The 18308-nt window shown below is 36.4% G+C and overlaps 1 protein-coding gene across 5 annotated transcripts in view; it reads left to right on the top strand.

Moving 5' to 3' along the window:
* Positions 1–18308, top strand: part of RNF180 (ring finger protein 180) — a 281709-nt gene that overhangs the window by 48374 nt on the left and 215027 nt on the right. For 4 of the 5 annotated variants that reach the window (XR_007476417.1, XM_049707920.1, XM_049707918.1 and 1 more), the window contains 3 exons: positions 12202–12297; positions 13920–14876; positions 17715–17750. Coding sequence is in view for 4 of the 5 variants with exons in the window: in XM_049707918.1 (XP_049563875.1) it covers positions 12202–12297; positions 13920–14876; positions 17715–17750 (1089 nt within the window). In the remaining variant the exon portion in view is untranslated. The remainder of the gene's footprint in view (positions 1–12201; positions 12298–13919; positions 14877–17714; positions 17751–18308) is intronic. The other variant, XM_049707919.1, reaches the window with a different exon arrangement.

Here is an 18308-nt window from a genome sequence, read left to right as displayed (position 1 = left end):
AGGAATGCCAGAGATTTCTGTGCATTAATTTTGTATCCTGCTACTTTACCAAATTCATTGATTAGCCCTAGTAGTTTTCTGGTAGCATCTTTAGGATTCTCTATGTCTAGTATCATGTCATCTGAAAACAGTGGCAGCTTTACTTCTTTTCCAATTTTGATTCCTTTTATTTCCTTTTCTTCTCTGATTGCTGTGGCTAAAACTTCCAAAACTATGTTGAATAAGAGTGGTGAGAGTGGACAACCTTGTCTTGTTCCTGATCTTAGTGGAAATGCTTTCAGTTTTTCACCATTGAGGATGATGTTGGCTGTGGGTTTGTCATATATGGCCTTTATTATGTTGAGGAAAGTTCCTTCTATGCCTACTTTCTGCAGAGTTTTTATCATAAATGGGTGTTGAATTTTGTCAAAAGCTTTCTCTGCATCTATTGAGATGATCATATGGTTTTTCTCCTTCAGTTTGTTAATATGGTTTATCACGTTGATTGATTTGCGTATATTGAAGAATCCTTGCATTCCTGGAATAAACCCCACTTGATCATGGTGTATGATCCTTTTAAAGTGTTGTTGGATTCTGTTTGCTAGTATTTTGTTGATGATTTTTGCATCAATGTTCATCAGTGATATTGGCCTGTAGTTTTCTGTCTTTGTGACATCCTTGTCTGGTTTTGGTATCAAGGTGATGGTGGCCTCGTAGAATGAGTTTGGGAGTGTTCCCCCCTCTGCTATATTTTGGAAGAGTTTGAGAAGGATAGGTGTTAGCTCTTCTCTAAATGTTTGATAGAATTTGCCTGTGAAGCCATCTGGTCCTGGGCTTTTGTTTGTTGGAAGATTTTGAATCACAGTTTCAATTTCAGTGCTTGTGATTGGTCTGTTCATATTTTCTATTTCTTCCTGATTCAGTCTTGGAAGGTTGTGCATTTCTAAGAATTTGTCCATTTCTTCCAGGTTGTCCATTTTATTGGCATAAGTTGCTTGTAGTAATCTCTCATGATCTTTTGTATTTCTGCAGTGTCAGTTGTTACTTCTTTTTCATTTCTAATTCTATTGGTTTGAGTCTTCTCCGTTTTTTTCTTGATGAGTCTAGCTAATGGTTTATCAATTTTGTTTATCTTCTCAAAGAACTAGCTTTTAGTTTTATTGATATTTGCTATCATTTCTTTCAATTCTTTTTCATTTATTTCTGATCTGATTTTTATGATTTCTTTCCTTATGCTAATTTTGGGGTTTTTCTGTTCTTCTTTCTCTAATTGCTTGAGGTGCAAGGTTAGGTTGTTTATTCGAGATGTTTCCTGCTTCTTAAGGTGGGCTTGTATTGCTATAAACTTCCCCCTTAGAACTGCTTTTGCTGCATCCCACAGGTTTTGGGTCGTTGTGTCTCCATTGTCATTTGTTTCTAGGTATTTTTTGATTTCCTCTTTGATTTCTTCAGTGATCACTTTGTTATTAAGTAGTGTATTGTTTAGCCTCCATGTGTTTGTATTTTTTATAGATCTTTTCCTGTAATTGATATCTAGTCTCATAGCATTGTGGTCAGAAAAGATACTTGATATGATTTCAGTTTTCTTAAATTTACCAAGGCTTGATTTGTGACCCAAGATATGATCTATCCTGGAGAATGTTCCATGAGCACTTGAGAAGAATGTGTATTCTGTTGTTTTTGAAAGGAATGTCCTATAAATATCAATTAAGTCCATCTTGTTTAATGTATCATTTAAAGCTTGTGTTTCCTTATTTATTTTCATTTTGGATGATCTGTCCATTGGTGAAAGTGGGGTGTTAAAGTCCCCTACTATGAATGTGTTACTGACGATTTCCCATTTTATGGCTGTTAGTATTTGCCTTATGTATTGAGGTGCTTCTGTGTTGGGTGCATAAATATTTACAATTGTTGTATCTTCTTCTTGGATTGATCCCTTGTTCATTATGTAGTGTCCTTCTTTGTCTCTTCTAATAGTCTTTATTTTAAAGTCTATTTTGTCTGATATGAGAATTGCTACTGCAGCTTTCTTTTGGTTTCCATTTGCATGAAATATATTTTTCCATCCCCTTACTTTCAGTCTGTATGTGTCTCTAGGTCTGACGTGGGTCTCTTGTAGACAGCATATATATGGGTCTTGTTTTTGTATCCATTCAGCCAATCTGTGTCTTTTGGTGGGAGCATTAGTCCATTTACATTTAAGATAATTATCAATATGTATGTTCCTATTTCCATTTTCTTAATTGTTTTGTGTTCGTTATTGTAGGTCTTTTCCTTCTTTTGTGTTTCTTGCCTAGAGAAGTTCCTTTAGCATTTGTTGTAAAGCTAGTTTTGTGGTGCTGAACTCTCTCAGCTTTTGCTTGTCTGTAAAGATTTTAATTTCTCCATCAAATCGGAATGAGATCCTTGCTGGGCAGAGTAATCTTTGTTGCAGGTTTTTCTCTTTCATTACTTTAAATATGTCCTGCCAGTCCCTTTTGGCTTGCAGAGTTTCTGCTTAAAGATCAGCTGTTAACCTTATGGGGATTCCCTTGTGTGTTATTTGTTGTTTCTCCCTTGCTGCTTTTAATATGTTTTCTTTGTATTTAATTTTTGAGAGTTTGGTTAATATGTGTCTTGGCGTATTTCTCCTTGGATTTATCCTGTATGGGACTCTCTTTGCTTCCTGGACTTGATTAACTATTTCCTTTCCCGTATTAGGGAAGTTTTCAACTATAATCTCTTCATATATTTTCTCAGTCCCTTTCTTTTTCTCTTTTTCTTCTGGAACCCCTATAAGTTGAATGTTGGTGTGTTTAATATTATCCCAGAGATCTCTGAGACTGTCCTCAGTTCTTTTCATTCTTCTTTCTTTATTTTGCTCTGCAGTAGTTATTTCACTATTTTATCTTCCAGGTCACTTATCCGTTCTTCTGCCTCAGTTATTCTGCTATTGATCTCATCTGAGTATTTTTAATTTCATTTATTGTGTTGTTCATAATTGTTTGTTTCATCTTTAGTTCTTCTAGGTCCTTGTTAAATATTTCTTGCATTTTGTCTCTTCTATTTCCAACATTTTGGATCATCTTTACTATCATTATTCTGAATTCTTTTTCAGGTAAACTGCCTATTTCCTCTTCACTTGTTAGGTCTGGTGGGTTTTTATCTTGCTCCTTCATCTGCTGTGTGTTTTTCTGTCTTCTCATTTTGCTTATCTTACTGTGTTTGGGGTCTCCTTTTTGCAGGCTACAGGTTTGTAGTTCCCATTGTTTTTGGTGTCTGTCCCCAGTGGTTAAGGTTGGTTCAGTGGGTTGTGTAGGCTCCCTGGTGGAGGGGACTAGTGCCTGTGTTCTGGTGGATGAGGCTGGATCTTGTCTTTCTGGTGGACAGGTCCACGTCTGGTGGTGTGTTTTGGGGTGTCTGTGGACTTATTATGATTTTAGGCAGCTTCTCTGCTAATGGGTGGGGTTGTGTTCCTGTCTTGCTAGTTGTTTGGCATAGGGTGTCCAGCACTGTAGCTTGCTGGTCGTTGAGTGAAGCTGCGTGCTGGTGTTGAGATGGAGATCTGTGGGAGATTTTCGCCATGTGATATTATGTGGTGCTGGGAGGTCTCTTGTGGATCAGTGTCCTGAAGTTGGCTCTCCCACCTCAGAGGCACAGCACTGACTCCTGGCTGCAGCACCAAGAGCCTTTCATCCACATGGCTCAGAATAACAGGGAGCAAAAATAGAAAGAAGGAATTAGTAGAAGTAGAAAGAAAGAAAGAAATGGGGGAGGGATGGAGGGAGGGAGGAAGAAAGGAAGGAGGGAAGCAAGGAAAGAAGAAAGAAAGAAGATAAAGTAAAGTAAGATAAAATATAATAAAGTTATTAAAATAAAAAAGAATTATTAAGAAAAAAATTAAAAAAACACGGACGGATAGAACCCTAGGACAAATGGTGGATGCAAAGCTATACAGACAAAATCTCACACAGAAGCATACACATACACACTCAAAAAAGATGAAAAGGGGAAAAAAATCATAAATCTTGCTCTCAAAGTCCACCTCCTCAATTTGGGATGATTCATTGTCTAAAGGAGGGAGGGAGGGAGGGAGGGAAGGAAGGAAGGAAAGAAGATACAGTAAAATAAAATAAGTTATTAAAATAAAAAATAATTATTAAAAATATGGACGGATAGAACCCTAGGACAAATGGTGGAAGCAAAGCTATACAGACAAAATCTCACACAGAAGCATACACATACACACTCACAAAAAGAGGAAAAGGAAAAAATCATAAATCTTGCTCTCAAAGTCCACCTCCTCAATTTGGGATGATTTGCTGTCTATTCATGTATTCCACAGATGCAGGGTACATCAAGTTGATTGTGGAGCTTTAATCCGCTGCTTCTGAGGCTGCTGGGAGAGATTTCCCTTTCTCTTCTTTGTTCCACACCTCCTGGGGTTCAGCTTTGGATTTGGCCCCGCCTCTGCATTTAGGTCGGCGGAGGGCGTCTGTTCTTTGCTCAGACAGGACAGGGTTAAAGGAGCAGCTGCTTCAGGAACTCTGGCTCGCTCAGGCCGGGGCGGGGGTGGGGGGGCTGGGGCACGGAGTGCAGGGTGGGCCTGCGGCTGCAGAGGCTGGCATGACGTTGCACCAGCCTGAGGCTCGCCATGAGTTCTCCCGGGGAAGTTGTCCCTGGATCCCGGGACCCTGGCAGTGGGGGGCTGCACAGGCTCCCCAGAAGAGGGGTGTGGATAGTGACCTGTACTCGCACACAGGCTTCTTGGTGGCAGCAGCAGCCTTAGCGTCTCATGCGCGTCTCTGGGGTCCGCGCTTTTAGCCGCGGCTCGTGCCTGTCTCTGGAGCTCCTTTAAGCAGCGCTCTTAATCCCCTCTCCTCGCACACCAAGAAACAAAGAGGGAAGTAAAAGTCTCTTGCCTCTTCGGCAGGTCCAGACTTTTCCCTGGACTCCCTCCCGGCTAGCCGTGGTGCACTAACCCCTTCAGGCTGTGTTCACGCCGCCAACCACAGTCCTCTCGCTGCGCTCCAACCAAAGCCCAACCCTCAGCTCGCAGCCCTGCCTGCCCTGGCGGGGGAGCAGACAAGCCTCTCGGGCTGGTGAGTGCGGGTCGGCACCGATTCTCTGTGCGGGAATCTCCCCGCTTTGCCCTCCGCACCCCTGTGGCTGCGCTCTCCTTCGCGGCTCCGAAGATTTCCCCCTCCGCCACTCGCAGTCTCCGCCTGCGAAGGGGCTTCTAGTGTGTGGAAACCTTTCCTCCTTCACAGCTCCCTCCCACTGGTGCAGGTCCCGTCCCTATCCTTTTGTCTCTGTTTATTCTTTTGCCCTACCCAGGTACGTGGGGAGTTTCTTGCCTTTTGGGAGGTCTGAGGTCTTCTGCCAGCGTTCAGTAGGTGTTCTGTAGGAGTTGTTCCACGTGTAGATGTATTTCTGGTGTATCTGTGGGGAGGAAGGTGATCTCTGCGTCTTACTCTTCCGCCATCTTCCCCCTCTCTGATGTTCTATATTCTTACTGAGTTTCTGTCTACTTGTAATACAACTTTTTAAGACAAATGCTGATATTTCCAACTATATGCGTTTGTCCATTTTCTTTTTAAGTTCTGTCAGCTTTTACTTCAAGTATTTTGACATTTGCTATTTGGTGAATACATATTTACAATTGTTATGTATTCCTGATGAATTGACTCCTTTTTATAATTATGAAAAGTTTCTTTTTTATCCCTGACAGTATTCCTTGTCCTGAAATCTACTTTGATATTAATATAGCAACTCTAGCTTTCCTTTGATTTATGTTAGCATGATAAAAATTTTTATCCTTTAAATTCCAAACCTATGGGTGCCTTTATATTAAAAATGAATTTCTTGTATATGATGTATAGTTTGGTCTTTGTCATCCAGTCTAATATCCTCCGATTTGTAATTGGAGTATTTAGATCATTACATTTAATGTGAGTATAAATATGTTTGAGCTTAAATGTAACATCTTATTTATTCCCTATTTGTCTCATGTTCTGTTTTCTGTTTTTCTTTTACTGCATTTTTGGATTAAGTTATTTTCAGGATTCCTTTTATGTCTGTTGACTTTTTTTTAGGGTACTGTTTTTCCCTTAGTGGTTGATCTTTGGTTTACAACATGCATCCGTAATTTATCAAAGTCTTCCTTTAAATTATATTATGCCATACCACATATAGAGTGAGGATCTTACTCAGTATGCTTTCATTTCTCATTTCCTATTGTTGTCTTCAGATATTTTATTTTTGCATTTAAAACTCCACAGTATATTTTTAACGAACTTTAACAAACTTTTAACTTTTAACAAATTTTTAACAAACTTTGCTTTAACAAGTAAGCTGTCCTTTAAAGAAAATTAAAAGGAAAAAAATAAATTTTACATTTACCATTTGAGGATCACTTTACTCAGTTGTGTTGATCCAAGTTTCATTTGATGAAATTTTTCTTGTACCTGAAGAACTTCCTTTGCCATGTCTTATAGTTCAAGTTTACTGATGATAAATTCTTTTATGATTTGCTCCTATGAAAAAGTCTTTATTTCACCTTCATTTATAACATTTTTTTGTACAGTAAAATTACTCTTTGGTATACAGTTCCCTGGATTTTGACAATGAATAGGGTTGATTATACATAACTACAATCAAGATACAGAACAGTTACATTATTCCCTAAATTCTCTCATGCTCACCCTTCATATTCAATCCTTTCCTCCCTCACCCAACCCTGACAATTACTGATCTCTTCTCTATCCTCATAGTTTTATTATGCTGGCTTGCCTTGTTGAAGAGGGACAGCAACTTCAACAAGCCTATAATTTCTCTGCCTTCCCCTGGATCCTAGTTCAGACTCTACCTCCTGGGTCGATAGATGTATATTTAGCTCTGTGATGAAGGGTTCTAGTTTCTCTGATATATACCCACATAATCAAGATCAGAGACAGTGAAACTGGCATGAGTTTCAGTTCATCCTCATCAGTACCATCTTTTCCTTTCTGTCCCCTACTTTACATCTAACTTCCTTTCCTGACTGCCTCAGGCACTGCATTTTTGGATCTTAGGGGTTTGGCCATCTCAGTGCTCCTGTCCCTTTCAGTTATAGTTTTGCATCCAGCATTGTATTCCTGCCACTCTCAGGGATTTGAGGGTTTTGTTGTTGCTGTTCATCAGTGCTCTAAGGGTCACAATGTGTATTGTCCTTCCGCTAGTAGTTTAAGGCTTTTGTTTTGTTGGGGAGACAAGGAGAAAGGATCTGGATAGAGTTTTATCCATTTCCCTCAGTGGCTGCTATTCCTCTCCCCCAGGCCTGTACCATGTTGGATTTTTGTTTGGATACCAAACACTGTAAATTTCATGTTGTGGAGTGTTATTCTTTGTTTTATTCCTTTAAAGGCTTTTGTATTTTGTTCTGCCTAATACTTGTTTTTAGATAATTTTGATAACTTAGAAGCTTATTTTTAGGTTCTTTAGGGCAGGTTTAGAGTAGTCCTTATTCTAAGGCTAATTTAGTCGCACTTTTATGGAATGACCCTTTGGGTCACTACTGAATGCTTCATTATTTAGTGGTTCTTTTTCCATCAGGCTGGTTGGAACATAATGTTTCCTGGCCCTGTGTGAGCTCTTGGAATTATTTGGCTTATAGCCTCTCTAATTGTTCTTTCCCCTGTACAGGTGTTCTTAGCACAGTCTCCTGGAGTTTTGCTCTAAGCATGACCATATTGGACTTTGATCAAAGACTCAAGGGGAAACCATATACAAATTTCTGGAACTTTAAAAAAAAATCTTTTTCTTGGGTACTGTGTCCTGCAGATTTTAGTTTGCCTTAAGCTCCAAAACATCTGATTCTTGTTTCCTCAAGTCAGAAAATTGACCAGACTCTGTTGGGGTTCCTTCTTCATGTGTACTGTACTCTGTTAATTGCCTCCAGGAAGAAAGTCTGGATAACTGTAGATTCAATTAATTTATTTCTCTCAGAAGTCAGTATTTTACTGCCTGTTGTCCCACTGTTTTGAAAATAGTTGTTTGTTACATTTTGTCCAGTTTCCTAGTTGTTTGTGGTAGGAAGTTAGTTCTGAACTCCTATTTCTTCATGGCCCTAAGTGGAATTCCAAAAGTCATTGTTATCTTTTTTCTCCTGTTTGTAAGATACCTAGTTTTTCTTGATGCACTCTTTTGTCATTGAATTTCAGCAATTTTATTAAGAGCCATGGTTTTCTTTGTGTTTACACTGTTTGAGGATCCCTGAGCTTCTTGAATCTATAGGCCTTTGGAAAATTTGGCCATGATTTATTCTATTGTTCTGTCTTTTCTCCATTTACATGTATGTTAGACTATTTGATGTTTCCCAAAAGTCACTGAGATTTTGCTCATTGATTTCCACACTTTTTTTCTTTCTATGCTTGGTTTTTTTCATTATTTTTTATTTTATATGTTCAGGTTTTCTTCTGTTGTATCTAATTTGCAGTTAAGTGAAATTTTTAATTTCAGAAAAGTTTTTCCTCTAGATATATCATTCATTTGGTATTAAGACAATTTATCTTTTCATTATACTCATGTTTTTCTTTTAATACTTGAAAATGTTTGTCACAGCTGGTTTAATGTCTGTTTATGCAATAATATCCACTTTGGGGCGGTATATTTCTATTGATCAATTTTTCTCCTGGTTGTGGGTCACATGTTTGGTGTTTGTGGGGTTTTTTTTACATATCTAATAATTTTTCTTGTAGGTTGGACATTTAGATTTAACATTATTGAGTGTCTGGATATTATTGTCTTCCTTTAAAGGGTGTTTTAGCAAGCATATAAGTTATTTGTGATTGAAATTCATTCTTTGGAGGCTTATTTTTAAGATTTGCTAGGGTTGCTTTTTAGTACCCTTTACTCTTGGGCTAATTTAGCCCTACTTTTAAGGCAGAACTCTTCTGGAATCTCTCCTAAAGACCCCATAAGTTCATTGAGATCTTTCTACTCTGGCTGCTTGGAACTTGAACATCTTCCCAGCCTTGCTGTGAGCACTGTGTGAATAGCTATGTTTACAGCTCACTAGAAGATGTCTTTTCCTTGGTAAATTTTCTTTATCTGGTTCTCTGATATCTCACCCTACATATGTCCATATTGGTATTCAACCAAAAATTTAGAGGAATCACTATACAGATTTTTAGAACTTTTTTTCTATTTATAGGCCTCTCCTTGCCAGTACAGTGTCTTGCAAATTCTAGCTATTTAGCCTCTACAGACTCTGAGCTCCATCTTAAATCATCAAGGCTGCTGTACACTAATTGGGTTCCTCCTCCCCACACCAAGGTTCTAAAAGTTCCCCCAGGCAGAAATCCATGGTTATTTTTAGACTTACCTCATTTATTTTCCTTCTCTGAGGGATCACAGTCCTGTGCTTTCTTTTGTCTAATGTCTTAAAATAATACTTTAATATATTTTGCCTAGTTTTATCAGTTTTAATAGTGAGAGCATGTCTAATACCACTTACTCCAGTATTGCCAGAACTAGAAGTAATCAATGTATTTTATTTTTATTTACATCAATTTTTAAATAAATATTTTATTATATAAGTGTAATTTAATATATTCTCCCATTAAAACACTTATGGAAAAGTTAGTTTCCTTTTAATAACTTTCCTAATCTTAGGCTTCTTTCGTTCTTCAAATCTAGCCAGTGATATCAACTTGGTACACAGCCTGTAAGGTACCTTTTCTATCCATTTATATACATATGTTTCCATAGAAAATTTTAATATTGGTTTTCTTTAGGTTGTATATGCTTTTAGTATCATAATTCAGAGTATATTTAGTTCTCTTTCACTTGATTTAAAAAAAACAGTGTGTGTTAGAGGTGTACCTTATTATTAAAACAAATCTATTTCATATTCTTTATATGTTGATATAGTTAATATATTAAATAATGTAATATTTTTATGTGGTAATATTTTCAGCAAGAATAGAGATTGGTCCTTCGTAGCTCATCTTCTGGACATATTGCAAATGCTTTCCATTTTTTTCCAGGCCTTTCCAGCCACATTTTCAGAAATTTTGCCCTATTTCTCTCTGCCTCAAGTACTCCTCTTGCCTGGAGACAGACAGACTTCACATCCACCCCTAATAGTTGCCCAGGGCCCTTTTTTGCTTCTATTTTCCACAGCTTTGGCATGGGCCGTTCTTTGTGTTGTTCTCATCTGTTATATACTTGAATACAGTATGCTCTTGTTTCCCTCATTAATCTCTCAAAGGTTCCTTACAATTTTTGGTCCATTGAAATCTCCCCATCCATATTTTCCCATTCATCTATTGATTCCTTTTTTTCAAAAATATTTTGTAGGTTCTGTGGTTTGATAGGGAGTATAGGCTGGAATATGTACTCACTTCGCTATCTTAAAACCAAGAATTACATTTTTCTCTGCCTGAATTTTCGTTGTATCATTTTATCATAATCTAGAATAAGATTAAACCTTTGTATGTTTGCCTAACACTCTTGTGAATAGACATGTATTAGGGAGCAGTAAGATGTTGGAGCTAGAGAGTATTCCTAGCATCTCCTCTTCTGTTCCTAACTTTACTTCTGTTCAGTAATATCCTCTTCATATTGCCATGCATTTTCCTGGCCCTCATTATTCTTGTATTGACATGGGAAGTTCTATTTGTTAACCAGAATTGGAGTTTAGGCATCATGAATAAAACTGTAAAGTTTGTCTTTGGGCAACTATAAACCCTTCCCAACAGATTTTCTATTTGCCATTGAAATATTTTCAACCCATGTTGCAGATTTTTAAAACATTAGAATTGGAAATTTTTAAACCTTTTAACAAAAGTTTTCTTTCACCATTATAATCTTGAATTTGGTTTAGCACTAATTATTATTTTGGCATATAAGATACTGCTGTATACAATATACAAAATAATGAAATGTGATCTAACCTATAACAGTAGCTCAAGTCCCTTCCACTTTTAACTTATATTTTGATGTTTTGGGCTCCTGACCAAAGTTAGATTAACATGACTTCTTTATAGATCTTTCCAATATGTAAATAAATTACACTGAAACTTTTTGTCTACACTGGGCAACAATTTAGTACCTTAGGATCTACTGATGGAGGAGAAAAATGATGTAAGGTCCAGAGGAACCATCTTGGGATATTAAACAAAAATTCTGGGTGATCCTGGCTCTAAGTCACAATCTAATGTAGATTTTTCAGTGAAAATTTCTTAAAGAGGTTCAGTCCTTTTTCATTCATCGTACTGTGAATACAAACTTCTAAGTCATGCTTAATAATTTCCTAGTTGTTTGTTACTTTGTTATAACCTGATTATAGTAACTAGTAGTGCAACCACTTCGGAAATATAAAAGAGAACTATTCTTTGGCAGCTTGCAGAGCTACTTCTGTTTAAAATCTGATCCTGGGAATGGATATATGGACAGGAGCCTACCCTTGTGCTGTTCTTGTCAATCAGCCCTTTCTGTCATTTCACAGAATGAAATTCTGTAGACCCAGAAGGGACCTGAGCAGTTATGTAGCAGTGTTTTACGGGAAAAGAAACAGCCAGAGAGGTAAAGCAGCTGTCCTACCATCACAGAGGTAGTAAAGAACCACATATCTTCACCCTGGCCTGCCCTGAATTTTTTTGACATGTTGAGAAGTCATCGTGTCTCAACTATATATCACATTTATTTCTACTTCAAAAGGCTAAAATTGTCTCTTTTTGAAATTTTTTTTGTACTTACACAGATGAAATTTAGTCAAAGCCTCTCTAGCTCCCTGTACAATTATTCCTCTTCTCCCATTCTCTTAAACTTTTCTTGGGCATCTTGATAGAGAATACAGCAACTCCTTTATTCTGTCATTAGAATCCAGACAGAATCAGAGATTGAAGGCTGGGGAAAGTTGTCATGAATGGTAGTTTTACTCACACACAGAAGAAATAGGGCACCAGATTTGTCCATTCAGTAACTTTCTGCTCAATTTTAAATTTAATTTGATGAACTCAATGAAATGGAGGAATCTTTTTTTTTTTTTTGGTCAATTTAAACGTGGCTATTCCCTGAAGAAAACACCTTTTCTTTCTGGGTTTGTCTCTTTGGCAATGGGAGTAAGGAGAGGAGGGCAGCATGTATTTCCTTCCTATCTAAAATTGAAAGTATTTTTTTGTGTTTTACTCAAATATGAATTTTGTGTAATAAATTCTGAACTAGTCATGACTAATATCATGCATTTTGATATAACAGGATAGACATGATTCAGCTGATGATCAAAATATTTGTCATGTGTGGCATATGGATGTAGAAGCCCTTCCAGAATGGATACACTGCCTAATACAAAAAGTAAGTTCCATAGTTTCTGAGTAAAATTAGGAATATACTACCTTCAGAAAGTTTTTGTCCTCATTTTAGAGCTATTTTTCTTGGATGCATTGTTTCAAGAGACATGAAAGGGTGTGTAACTTGATTACACTTACTGGTTTCTTCATTATTACTGGAGTGCTCTGAGTACTTTTATACCTCAGACTTTGCACTTGGTATTTCCCCTTCCTGGAATTCTCTTCCCACAACTACTCACCTGTTTCTTCATTTCCTTAGGTCTTTATTCTCAGTGAGGCATTGCCTAGTCAGTCTATCAGCTGCCACTCCCCACTATTACCACTCTCAACACTTCCCTTCTCCCTTCTCTACTTTATATACCTATCTATGTTTTACACACACATTATAAGTGATATATAGAACTTTAAATATGCTTAAGTATATATGACATATATAAATTATTATACACATTCATATACACATCCACATATGCATATATATACACACACACACAAAGGGCTTACTGATCTTGTTAGTTACCTAGCTCCTCTACTAGAATAAAACTCCATGAAGTCAGAAGTTTTTATATTTTGTTCATTATGTACTATATCCCCAGCACCTAGAACAGTACCTATTGAGTGAATGAAATATCCTATGTGTCTCATTACACAAATGTAAAATAAACTGGAAAATTAATGACTCTTATTGGCACAATCAGTATCAAAAAAACACACTTTTAAGGATCCTTAATGAAATATTATGAGTAGGAATTCATCTTGTCAGTGTGGCATCATTATTTCTCATAATTCAAAAAAGCTAAGTATTAGAAAAGTATAAGTAATATGATTTTTGGAACAATATAGTTGCCTTTCTCCACTGACTAGCTTACTTTTTTTGTTAAAGAATAACATTAGCTAGATATCCCTTGCATCCATTCTCACATTGTAATGATTTCCTGGGAAAATGCCAGTGCACTGCTTATTAGTGTCCTGAACTTTAGAAAATGTATTAGGACACTGTAGATGTCCTACTATCTCTGTTGAAAAGATAACTTTAAGTTAGTTCATTATTAATTTGTAATCTGAGTATAGAAAATGAAATAACTGATGTATGCAACCAATATCTTTTGGTTGTATGTAAAAAGGCAGGAAGAGCTTTATTCTGTTGGCTGGGTAAAGTTCCCTCCCACAGTGCTTGGTATGCAAGAAGTGTATCAAAACAGACACTTTTCTGTGAGATTTTACTTGCAAATTAAGCTCTGTAGACTGATTTGCTTCCTGGTTCCATAGTGTATTTTTCTTTTCATTAGTTCACACTGTATCCATATTCAGCCTATTGTTTAAGAGACTTTTAGAATTCTTAGGAGTGTCGTTTAGATGGGTGTGATGTGCAATATGTTATCATTCTAGACCTTTGGAGCTTCTTATCTCTATTTATTGGAAGGCTTGTTTCCATCTAGTAGACTGTTTTGTCTACTAATCAGAAAACAGAATGCTGGCCTTTTCTGTGGCATAGAAAACTTTCATGTGGTCGGCTTTAAAAAACAAACAAACAAACAATAAAACCACAAACAAAAAAACAGCTCACATTCTCTTTGGTTACTTTACAAAGAAAGAATTGTTTTTATTTTCCTTTATTACCTGTAGGCCCAGTGGACAGTTGGAAAACTGAATTGCCCTTTCTGTGGGGCCCGTTTAGGGGGCTTTAATTTTGTCAGCACTCCAAAATGTTCCTGTGGCCAGCTTGCAGCTGTACATCTCTCCAAAAGCCGGACCGATTATCAGCCAACACGGTCAGGCCGACTAACGAGACCCTCGCTGAAATACTTGTCACATCCTAGAGTTCAGTCAGGTTGTGACAAGGAAACTCTGCTGACAGGTGACGCCTCCAAAAACAGAAATCACGGGCTTTTAAACATGGCCCAAAATAATAATGGCCCTGGAAGATTAACGGAAGCACTCTGCCTGGAGGTACGGTCAACGTATTTCAAGATGAAGAACGAAAAACTGCTCTTCAAAGCAGATCCAAAATGTCAGCTTCTTGTTCCGCAGCTTGTGACTGGCAGATGCACTACGAAAGCTTTTCATAGAAAATCACATAGCTTGGATCTGGACATCAGTGAGAAACTGACTTTATTACCCACTTTATATGAAATCCATAGTAAGACTACTGTGTATCCCAGGCTAAATGAAATGCAGCCTATTGACCTTTCGGGCTTGCCTTTAGAATCGAGTAAAAATAACCGTTCCTTTCAGATTTCATCCAGTTTTGATCCTAATATGCTGCTGCAAAGATTTTCAGTGACTCCCCGTGAGACCCAGACACAAAGAGGAGGAGAATTTCAGTGTGGTCTAGAAGCTTCTGCAGTGTACTCTGGCCATGCTAGTTCTAACAACCTGACTTTCCTGATGGACCTGCCCTCAGCTGGCAGGGGCACACTGGAGGCCCCAGACCAGGAAGAGCACCTCTCTCCTCTGGACTTCCTGCACTCAGGCAGTTTTTCATTGGGTGCCATTAATCAGAGGCTCAGTAAGAGAGAAAAGAGCAAGCTGAAGACTCTGAGACGGAAACAACGAAGGCATGAAAGATGGCTGCAGAAGCAGGTAATTTTTAAAAGAGTTTACTAAAAATTCTGTTTTATAAATGTCAGCCTTTGGGGAGAGGAGCTAACTTTGAATTACCTATATTATAAAAACTTGATTTGAGTGATTTTTGAAATGACATTTCTCCCAAGTGAACTTAATGATCATGTAGCTCTATTATAACTGACATGTATAACCATGTCTCTGTGCTTACACATGTTCAGAATGCCCTTTTGTGAAGTTTTTCCCAATTTTGCTAATATTTTATAGGAACATTCATCTCATAATATTGAGACTAGGTTGTCATACACATTTTAAATATATTCATGTTAGGGTTGTTTTGCAGTGCTGTTTTTTCAGGTTAAATTGAAACAAAAATGTTTCCCTAAGTAAATCCAATGTAGTGACAAATTCATTCACTTTCATTACATTTAGTTTAAATGGATATTTTCAAGGAGCCCTGTTTAATTATGTGCCCACATTAGCCAGATATGGTTAACTGTGCTAAATTGTGAAAATTATCTAAAGGATAATTGACCCTTACTGTAATTTTATAGGAGAGGGTGTTTCTCTGTGGTTTGAACTCCTATACCTATAATGATACGTTCAGGGGTGGGGTGTGTGAAGGAAACCAATATTAGGCACTGAGGAAACCAATTAAAACCAGTGGATGAGGTGCTTATGAAAATTTAGAAGTTTGAGGACCAGCTTATTTCTGTATAAACTGTTTTTGCAAATTGCCTTCATTATTTGGTCATAATAGATAGCAGTTCTTATTAATTAGTATATTGAATATTAACAGTGTCCTCAGGGCTAAAATACAGAAAGCTACAACTTTACATAATAGTTCATTCTTAGTTAAGCAAACTCATTATTGTTTATGATTCTAGTCATGGACTGAATAAAATAAAATTACTGCATTAAGTGCCTCAATCATGTTAGGTATTTTTCATCTTTTGGTTAGATAGTATAAGTAATTGTTTTTGTATTTTTGACTGGTTTCTGAGAAAAGCGTTTCAGTTTGGTTTCTTTGCAAGTGATGGTGTAATGTGACATCAAAGCATATACTGTAGGATGTAAAAAGGAATATGTTTTAGCACCATTATAATATACTTTATAGTTTAACTTATCAAAACTGTAAAATTCAAAAATTTTATTGAAAATTTGACTTAAATCTAGATAAATTGGAGATGATCATATGTTAAGTGAACAGAACAAATACCTTAAAAACAATGTGGAGGGTTCTAAAATAATTCTCTTAACAAATAGGGAGTTCAAAGAAGTATGAAAATTATACTTGTTCTGTGCTGTAAATATGCAAATAACATTTTTACAATTTTCAAAATGTGTATAATTCTTAAGCTAGGTACTTCTGAAAACCTGTTATATTTTTAATCATTTTCTAGCATAGGAACACTCTTTTTCACACAGTTGAAAGCAAAGTAAGACCAAAATTAATGGTCCTCTTTTTTTTTTGATAAGGTTGCTTTTATTCATTCACACACATGTGATTTAACCAATCTGTTTAGCTAACTGATCGAAGTGAATGAGTCTTAGTCAGACCTGTGACAAGTCAGTACAGGAATGATATGGTGGGATCCTAATAGGTTTGGTTGATTGCACAGAAGCTACAGGCAAACAAATGCCCAATGTGTCCTTAGCAAAGAAAATCTAAAAACAGGTAGCAGCATAGAAATGACATGAATTCACAGTGTGAGTACACACTGTGGTTTGAGTCAGAAGGAAGAAGAATTTTTAATAGTTTTACTAATTCAAGGAAAAGGATAAGTCCTAGGAAGAGTTGATATTCGAGAAAAATTAATGGCTTATCTATTCAGCTTGTTTAATGTTTAATAAAGATTAGTTGATTCTAAAACAGATATCAGATATCTGTTTTGTATATCATGCCTTTGGGTAATGACTTCCAAACAGATCCTGCCCCTTTTTTAATGAGAAAGATATGCATACAAGATATAAAGAAAAAGTTACCTATTATTAATGGTAATCTTTTTAAAGTTTAAAATAATTGGTTGGGATATCTAGATTTCTGACTTTCATTTGATATTTAAAATTTTTTTTTGTGTAAACTAGACATCTTTCTGTGGCAGATACCATGATAGAAAATGTTAATGATGCTACAAAAAGTTACTTAAATTTTTGAAGTTTAGGGATGTAAATGAGATTATTGTTAAAGCAGAAACTACAGCCAGTTTTCAGTGTTTTTGTTCAGCAAATGTTAATTGAGCATCTACTTTGGGGAAAGAGTGCTGAGCAAACCCTTTTTTTATTCAACACAGTCTCTTCGGTTTTGGTTTTCTTTTTTAATTATCATGCAATAAAGTTCATTTATTCTTGGCATACAGCATTATAATTTAAACATATGTATAGATTCATATAACAACCACCACAGTGGGGGTCCAGAACAGTTCCATCAGCCCCACCCCAAATTTCCCTTGTGCCTTTATAATTGTGCCATGATTATATCTTTATAATCACACCCTTGTCCCATGCCTAATTCCTGAAGACCACTGATCTGTTCTCCATTACTTTAGTTTGTCTTTTTGATAATTTTATAAAATAATGTAATGTTATAAAATTAGAACACATAGTATGTAATGTTTTGAGACTGGCTTCTTTTACTCAGCATAATTACCTGTGAGATTCATCCAAGTTGTTGCATATATCTCTAGTTTGTTATTCTTATTCCTTAATAGTATTCCATTGTATGAATGAACCACAGTTTATTCATTTACTTGTTGAGCAGAGGTAGGTTATTCCAGGTTTTGGCAGTTATGAATAGAGCTGTTATAAACATTCATGTACAGGTTTTTGTGTGAACCTAAGCTTTCATTTCTCTAGGGTAAATGTCCAGGAGTGGGATTGCTGGATCATATGGTAAGTAACTGTCAAATTGTTTTTCTGAACGGCTATACTATTTTGTATTCCAAGCAGCAATGTATGAGAGTTCCTTTTGCAGTGTATCCTCACAAACACCTAGTACTCTTAAAATATTGACATTAATAGATACATAATGGTATCACATTTTGGTTTTAGTTTGCATTTCCCTAATGACATTTCCCTAATAATGTTCACCATTTTTCAAGTGCTTATTTTGCCATTTATATATATTGTTTAGTGAAGTATCTTTTCAAATCTTTTAGTCATTTTCTTAATTGGGTTGTGTTCTTTGTGTTGAATTTTGAAAGTTCTTTATATACTTTGGATGTATGTCCTTCATTGAGTATGTGATTTGTAAAGATTATCTCCCAGTCTGTAGCTTGTACTTTTATTCTCTCAGAAAGAATTTTATTTTCCTATAGAAGAAACATTTAATTTTGATGAAGTCCAGTTTCTCAAATTTATTTTTAATGGATCGTGTTTTTGGTGTCCTAAGAACTCTTTGCCTAACCCTAGGTTATGAAGATTTTCTCCTATGGTTTCTTATAAAAGTTA

Source organism: Orcinus orca, chromosome 3, assembly GCF_937001465.1.
Source record: "Orcinus orca chromosome 3, mOrcOrc1.1, whole genome shotgun sequence".
Lineage (NCBI taxonomy): Eukaryota > Metazoa > Chordata > Mammalia > Artiodactyla > Delphinidae > Orcinus > Orcinus orca.
This window is presented reverse-complemented; position numbering and strand designations above follow the sequence as displayed.